An 8,001-nucleotide genomic window follows, 5' to 3' on the forward strand; every position below is an offset into this window, starting at 1 on the left:
ACGTTGGAAGATATTATTACAAGTTGGAATGGAGAATGATCGGTGCGGCGACAACGAGATGGACTCGATAACGATAGGGTCGCGCGTAGAATGTGAAATATGACGTATCGTGTTATTGAACGATAACTGCAAGTTATTAGGGTCGATTGACGAGTAACTCGACGTAAGGAGCGCGTGTAAAATGTGTGTGTGTGTGTGTGTGTCTCTCTCTCTCTCTCTCTCTCTCTCTCTCTCTCTACGTATGCGTGCCGCGTACAAAGCCGTGTCTCTTCGACTTGGTTGCTACTCTCGCGATTGGCGTCACGAGTCGCGACTTACGGCGACACGGGCATGGGACATGGGCGACCTTACGTATGTAAATTATTCCCGCACAAATACTGCCTGATAGAGATTCGTTCTCGCAACTCGCAATAATACGTAGGCAGTCGCGCCGACTCGCGCACTCGATGAGCTAATACTCGTGCTCCGCTCGGGAACGGGCACCTAATATAATCTGTCCAGTCGACATTCGACTTTGGCGCGCATTTAACGTCTCGTTTGTCAGTCGCCGATTTCGGATAAAGTTTCGTGCTTACGTATTGTAAGAGTACATATGTTGTCGTTCAGAATTTGTGCGTAATTGGTAGTGAATAAGCAATCGTATATTGTTCACGAGAGTAAGTTGAACAATTGGATATATACATATACTAGGTAGGTATTATACATCGCGAGGATTCGGCAGGCTCGTATATTCCCTCTCCGCATTGGCAGACTTTCCGATTTTGTTCTTTCCAGAGTATAATTTTTTCTCTGAAAATCTATAAAAGCATATATACGCGTGCATGTACAGTGTTGGCCAATTTGCTATTAAGAAATAAGCCGAATAGAAAGTATAATAATTCGAGTCTGCCATAAAGTTATAAGAATAAGCGCAATAGTGGGTTTCCTTTTCCTCTTTCTTTTTTATACTTCTCTGACTTGTGAGAGGCTCTCGCTGAATTCAGTCGAATTCAGTTGGGAGTGGTTCAACAGCTATTCTATTCCATAATTTATAGGAAAGCATTTTTAAATCTTTCTATTACCATCAACATTTAATTATTATTATTATTAATATATAATATCGGGAGCAAAAATTCTGCGGAGAATAACTGCAGAAGCATTATATTGCATGCCATTGAACTGTTGAGCTTCAATTTGTTATATTTATACAGATTAGAAATATTTTTTTTATTCCGTTGTATTCGCGTACACGCATATTCACACGGACTCATTTCTCTCCATCCTTTGGTATAAAACGTGTTTAGTAAAGGTACAATAGAAATGGGTGAAATTTATTCTACCCTACGGGGTATCTATACTAAAAAATGTTAAATGTTTTCATATATATATATATATCTCTCTCTCCCTCTCTTTCTCTCTCTCTCTCTCTCTCTCTCTCTCTCTCTCCCCCAGCAAATGGCATGTGATATTACAATAGATCAATCTTGTCCAACTGAGGCTCGTTCAATTGTTTTCAGAGAAAATGCTAAGTGGCAGTAACTTGAATCGATTTAGCGACGATGACTTTTTCAATGGTGGACCGTGTCCGTCGTGCAGATTGGCCATCAATAAGGAAACCGGTAGACTCAAGTGTGTGACAAGTTTCATGTTTTATTTTCTGTACATTTCGCTACAACAAGTAGTTGTCACATTTTTAACAAGTGAGTGAACCTTTTGCAAAACCCATTGTCAGATGGTGTACCGGCGGAAGTGAAGCGCGGCGTTTTCGTATCAAACTGATGCTCCTCATACCTGCCGTGTTGCTGCCGATTACTATAGTGTTCATCGCTCTGTCGCGATTTCAAGCCACAACCAAAGCCTCCGACTCACGCGCGGTTTCCACTTTTTATGAGATGCCGGAACAGGATAAAGAAATGAAAATTGAGAATGACGTTTTCTGGAGTAAGTTCCTTAAAACTCTTAATTTCCATTGTTGTATACATATTACATATAGATAGACATAACGATTTGTGGTTAACGCTTCCAATTCAATGATAGACTCAAATCTACCAAATCTGTGTGATATTACTTATATTTGTGCAGAGAGTAAATGGTATTTCGTAGTCTTATACGTCAAGTAAGATATCGCGTTGCAAAGCTAACAAAATTTTATCTGCAGTCTCGTCACTGTTTATCATTATATTGAATAATAGACATGAGCCAAATATTACAGTAATAATGTAAAAGAGTATACATTTTTTAAATCAAATCAAAATATATTGATTTTCTTCACGCATCGTAGAGAGATTGAAAAAAAAAAGTTGTCAAAACGTACTTTCTACCGTTTTTCAAGAACGCCCTTCAAGAACTGATTAATTACGTTATCCAGCTACCAGTCGCAACAACGTAGAACGCACGGCGGAAGAAAGCGAAGAAGAGGATCGACTTTTGCATCCCGATATGAAAACGAGTTACGTGCCTGTAGACACGCATCCTCCATTTCGATCGCAATCGCCCCACCGACGCAAACGAGACATCGACGGGGTACTTAATCTCCAAACAAATTCAGGGCTCAAGATACCAAATTTGGTTCTCTGATTAAAGAATAATCCTACTCTCTTTCCCCTTCTTCTATATATACGTTCCTTCTACCGTGTTACATTTTCGCGCCTTGTCTCATTCTCTCTCTTCTCTTCCCGTTTTATCCCCCGTGTCCTTGCATCGTCTGCAATCATTGTATCCACACACGCCACAAGTGGCAAGAAAATATCCCGAAGACGACACGATCCTTTTCAGGAGAATCACACGAGGGATGGTTTCGAATTGGACGATCGAGCAACGTCCTCGTCTCGTGCACATGTTCGTTTAGCTAACGGCAAATTGGCAGATTCTCTTTCGAGGGAAGAATCAGATAGGAAAAATGATACATCGGAGAGATCCTTCTCGGCTTCAGACAGCGTGAGGTCGTACGTCGACAGAATCGAGGTACATAAGGCGGGTGATGCCCTGCTGATGATTATTAGAAAATTTAGCAAATCTACGCTTATCATTATCGGTAATTTTCACAGCTGTCAGAAATAAATTGTTCAAAACACTCGATAATATCTCAATAGTTTTTGCAATATATATATATATATATCTATATATATATATATATTGATGTAAATTCGGGTAACATTTTACGCTTTATATATTGGAAAAAGAATCCCTCGACAACATCATCAACTTGTAATTATATTTTCTGGGGACTCGCGTTTGTCGCGATGATCTATCATCGAATGCGCGCGGACATCGCAAAAAAGAGAAAGAGATTACAAAAGTATAATCTGTGCGCGTAGAGATAAAAATAAGTGGAATTGAACATTTACCTCTCGCTTCCTGTACCATTTTAGTATGCGACGGGATATACACAATCATAATCCAAAGATGTGTGCGTGCGTAAGTGATTAATTCGATCGAAGGATTCTCTCGATTGTGTCACTAAATTTTGCATAGGTGCAGAAGATTGGCGACACGATCGAAAGCAACAACGCGCGGGACATCGATGAGGAAGACAATTTCTTAGGCGATTACTATCCGGAGGAAGAAGCTGATGGCGATACTTATGAAAGTAGTGGAATCAAGTGTAACTATCGCTATTCCGAGTCAGTATTATAATGCTTAAAAATCGATACGTGATTTATAATCTATGATTCAATGTTTTCGATTCAAAATTCTTCTCGTCCAATTCGAATTCCAATTGAATCGTCAATCGTGATGAATTTTTCAATATATTCAGAAAGAAAGTTGAAGTGATGCCATTTAATAATTTTAAGATTCGCGGACGTAGGTGTTGAGAAACGATCGAAAGAGGGATCGGAGATGAGAGAAAAGACCCGTGGAGAGGAAGACTCGTTCTCCATTTCCATCAACGAAACGTGGTTGTCGGTGATCGACGGACACGTTACGATCAAGGACGACCAAATGCCTGATCTTCGTACATTCTGGAAAGGCGAAGGAAACGCTACAAGTATTAGAGAGGCTCGAGGTGAGATATATATACATATATACTCACCTCGAGCTACAATTTCTTTCTTTCGGCCCTTTTGACATTTCTCGCTGAAAATATACTACGTGCATGAAAGGGAGTCGAAGTCAAAGATAAACTAAAGGAGTGTCGCTTGTCGAACGTAGCTCGAATAATGCTGAGGTACATGGATAAGAGCGTGGATCCGTGTCAGGATTTCTATCAGTACGCTTGTGGTAACTGGGCGAAACGTAATCCTATTCCTAAAGACAAAGCCGGCTACGATACTTTTGAGATGCTCAGAGAATCGCTGGATTCTGTATTGAGAGAATTGCTGGAGGATCCGATATCGCGCGACGCCGATGAGCTAGATGGCGACGATGCTACGGTAAAGGCGAAACATCTGTTTCAAAGCTGCATGAATTACGGTAAGTAGGTGCACTACCTTGGTAGTGTACCTTAATTGGTAGACCAAGCTGATTATTATTCGTGCGAGCTTTTTGAACGTGGCAAGGATATGGCTAGAGATCTTGGAGGAACGTATGGAGCAACCACTCATCCGGCTTCTGGACGAACTTGGTGGCTGGCCGATTTTAAGGCCAGATTGGGATCCCGACAAATTCGACTGGCTCCTCTTGACCGCGCAACTTCGACTGTACAATAATGACGTACTGATCTCGGAATGGGTGGGTCCAGATATTAAAAACAGCGACAAGTACGTGATACAGGTAACAGAGGGTGAATCCGTTGTATCGTGCCTTGGCCTCGACCTTGCCTTGTATCATATCACAAAGAAACAATGACATAAACATCTTGTTGAAACATCTCGTTCACAGTTTGATCAAACATCGCTCGGGCTTCCTACGAGAGATTATTTCCTTCAACCGTCTAACGCAATTTACCTAGAGGCCTACAAGGACTACTTGATGAGAATCGCAATCTTACTCGGCGCATCCCTAACTAATGCGACGATTGACGCCGAAGAGCTGATTGAATTCGAAACGCAACTCGCATCGGTACGTACTGCGTGCATTCTCACCATTTCTCTCTCGCACCATTGCATTTATTCATTTTACGTTGTTTTCTTCAACAATACGATTATTTTGATCTCGAATCTCGTAGATTACATCGTCACCGGACGAAAGACGAAATTTTTCGGAACTTTATCGACGAATGAGTATAGGTGAACTGAGAGTACTCGTGCCGCAAATCGATTGGCGCCGTTATTTGTCGATTGTCTTGGCTCGACCGATACACTTTTCCGAGCCAGTTGTCGTCTTCGCGTTGCAATACATCCAAGATTTGGTTGTTTTACTTTCAAAGACGCAACCTAGGTGCATCATAGATTTTACATGTTGCAACTTTGGTCCTCCCTTCCTTCCTTCCTTCCTACATTTTGCATTTTTAATGCAGATGTATGTATGTATATGTGTATGGAGAGGTAAAAACCAGAGTGGTGTAAGTCAAATTTTTTTAAATAATTTCTGCGATTTATATATTGTACAGATTGTGCATCTATGCACACGAGAAAATATTTAAAAAAATTTGACTTGCATCACGCTCTGGTTTTTACCTCTCCATATAAAGCAATCATTACGAGCAATCATTATTTTCGCAGAACAGTGGCAAATTATCTTTTATGGAGATTTGTGCGGCACAGAGTTAACAACTTGGACGATCGTTTCCAGGAGGTCAAGCAAAAATTTTACTACATTCTGTTCGGTAGAGAACAAGCGCCGTCAAGATGGAAAAACTGTGTAACTCAAGTCAATTCGAACATGGACATGGCCGTTGGTGCGATGTTTGTCAAAAAGCATTTCGATGAAAACAGTAAAAACGACGTAAGTATAATATATCTTAGCTCATCACTCTTGAGCTTGTGTACTGATGCGAGTTACAATTAGTGTAACTTTTGTAAAAGAAGGAGAAAAAGAGAAAAAGTAAAAATGGATGAATATTTATATCTTTATTAAATACGATTCGAGCCAGAGGAGACATGTTTTATTTGTTTATCGACATTGCAGACATTATCGATGACTCGAGAGATACAGCGATCTTTTAGAGAGCTGCTAGACAAAACCAATTGGATCGACGACGAAACGAAGCGATTGGCGTCTGAAAAAGTAAACGCTATGTCGCTGAGAATTGGCTATCCAGATTTTATCCTACAGTCACATCTACTGAACGAGCGTTACAAAGATGTAATGTACCTTTATAAGTATAAAAATTTGTACATATAATATCTGTTAAGACACATCCGCGTTATAACGATATACGTAACGGAGGATAATTACAATGGAGAGATGAATTATTAATATAGAATTATTAATATTATTGATTTGCTGTTTTTGTAACTTTTAATAAACTTTTAATTTTTAATAAACAAGTTTTTATTTTATTTTTTGACATTCTTATTCGATTGCTCGAAAATTGGCCGTCTGTCATTCTTATTAGCCGTTGCTCTCATTGAGCCGCGCAGACGGCCAATTTTCAAACAATCAAATAAGGACGTTAAAAAATAAAACAAAAAATTTGTTATATATATTTTTTACAATTAATATTATCTTAACACAGGTTGTGATTCGACCAGACAAGTACTTTGAGAACATTTTAAATATCCTGCGACACTTGACCAGAGTCGAACAAGCTCGCCTTGGCAGAGCTGTTAATAAAACTTTGTGGAACACTGCGCCAGCGGTCGTAAACGCTTACTACAGTCGCAACAAAAATCAGATAAGTAAGTTTCAGACTGTCATTTAAGAGGAAGCATCTGTATTTATATTTCTGTTTCTATTTCTATTTACTTTTTCTCTCGCAGTTTTGCGCTTTAAAAATTAGTTTCCCTAAACCGTTCTTGTAAAACCCTCTCTCATTTTGTCTTCCAGTGTTTCCAGCGGGCATACTGCAGCCTCCGTTTTATCACAGATTTTTTCCGCGAAGTTTAAATTACGGTGGGATTGGTGTCGTGATCGGACACGAGATTACTCATGGATTTGACGATAAAGGTAGATTGTTCGATAAAGATGGGAATCTTCATAGGTGGTGGAAAGACGAAGCAATCGATGGTTTTCACCGGCGAGCGCAATGTCTCATTGGTACCTACGGAAAGATAAAATTTTCTCTCTTTGATCAATCGCAACACGCAAATAGATGTTATCGATCCACGTTATACTAATAGGGAACGTTCACTATTGCTCATATAATCGAGTCGTCTTCCTTCTCGTAGATCAATACGCACGTTATACCGTGACGGAAGTTGGAATGCAGATAGACGGTGTTAATACGCAAGGGGAAAATATTGCTGATAATGGCGGCATTAAACAGGCCTTTAGAGTAATTTCGCAAGTTGTCCTCTCCTCTCCGACTCGAATCAAAGATTCTAGTTTCAACGACTGAAAAGTTTACAAAGTCTTCTTTGTACAGGCGTACGAGAGATGGCTGCGTTTGAACGAAAGGGAAGACGAGACCTTACCCGGAATGAATGCGACGGGTAAACAATTATTTTTTTTGAACTTTGCTCAAGTGTGGTGTGGTTCGATGCGTCCTGAAGCGACGAGAAATAAGTTGAAAACAGCTCTACATTCGCCCGGTAGATTTCGAGTGATCGGCACGCTCTCCAATTCGAAAGACTTTGCTCAGGTCTTTAATTGTCCTCTTGGTTCCCCCATGAATCCCGTGAGCAAATGCTCGGTGTGGTAAAACATGTGGCGAACTGTTCGTCGCGAACATTATACATAAACAATACATAGTTCGTGTGCATGTATCGATACGATTTATTCCGATCATACTTGCTATTGCCGAGCACATTTTTTATTGTAAACGTATTAATTACGCTTAAGCGTACTCTTTAAATTAAGATACCCAGTGGCTTCCTAGAAATGTATAAAATAATGGAGAAATACATATTTTTTTTAATGCGCTTATTGGACGCTTTGTATATTATTTCAAGATATCTTGCGCTGGCAGGGGGAGGAGAGAGAGAGAGGGAGGGAGAGAGAGAGAGAGAGAGAGAGAGAGAGAGAGAGAGAGAGAGAGAG

General features: G+C 40.0%; 1 protein-coding gene across 3 annotated transcripts; it reads left to right on the plus strand.

Annotated features, from left to right (window-relative positions):
- Positions 1–271: 271 nt before the first annotated feature.
- LOC112461168 (neprilysin-4-like) lies at positions 272–7,887 on the plus strand. Of its 3 annotated transcripts, none has more exons than XM_025026315.1 (17): positions 272–656; positions 1,497–1,608; positions 1,712–1,920; positions 2,348–2,502; positions 2,755–2,943; positions 3,454–3,602; positions 3,774–3,985; positions 4,132–4,392; positions 4,490–4,692; positions 4,801–4,980; positions 5,087–5,298; positions 5,583–5,805; positions 5,989–6,165; positions 6,539–6,701; positions 6,850–7,059; positions 7,191–7,297; positions 7,388–7,887. In XM_025026315.1, exons 2-17 carry the CDS (start codon positions 1,502–1,504, stop codon positions 7,661–7,663), a joined length of 3,033 nt encoding a protein of 1,010 aa, XP_024882083.1. In that variant the 5' UTR covers positions 272–656; positions 1,497–1,501; the 3' UTR covers positions 7,664–7,887. The 3 variants fall into 3 exon arrangements, with proteins under 3 accessions (XP_024882083.1, XP_024882082.1, XP_024882084.1); XM_025026314.1 differs by having other exon boundaries at positions 273–690; XM_025026316.1 differs by having other exon boundaries at positions 275–690; positions 3,454–3,583; positions 3,788–3,985.
- Positions 7,888–8,001: the final 114 nt, after the last annotated feature.

The sequence above is a fragment of the Temnothorax curvispinosus genome, unplaced genomic scaffold (genome assembly GCF_003070985.1).
Source record: "Temnothorax curvispinosus isolate PA1 unplaced genomic scaffold, ASM307098v1 QBEX01011098.1, whole genome shotgun sequence".
NCBI classification, from domain to species: domain Eukaryota; kingdom Metazoa; phylum Arthropoda; class Insecta; order Hymenoptera; family Formicidae; genus Temnothorax; species Temnothorax curvispinosus.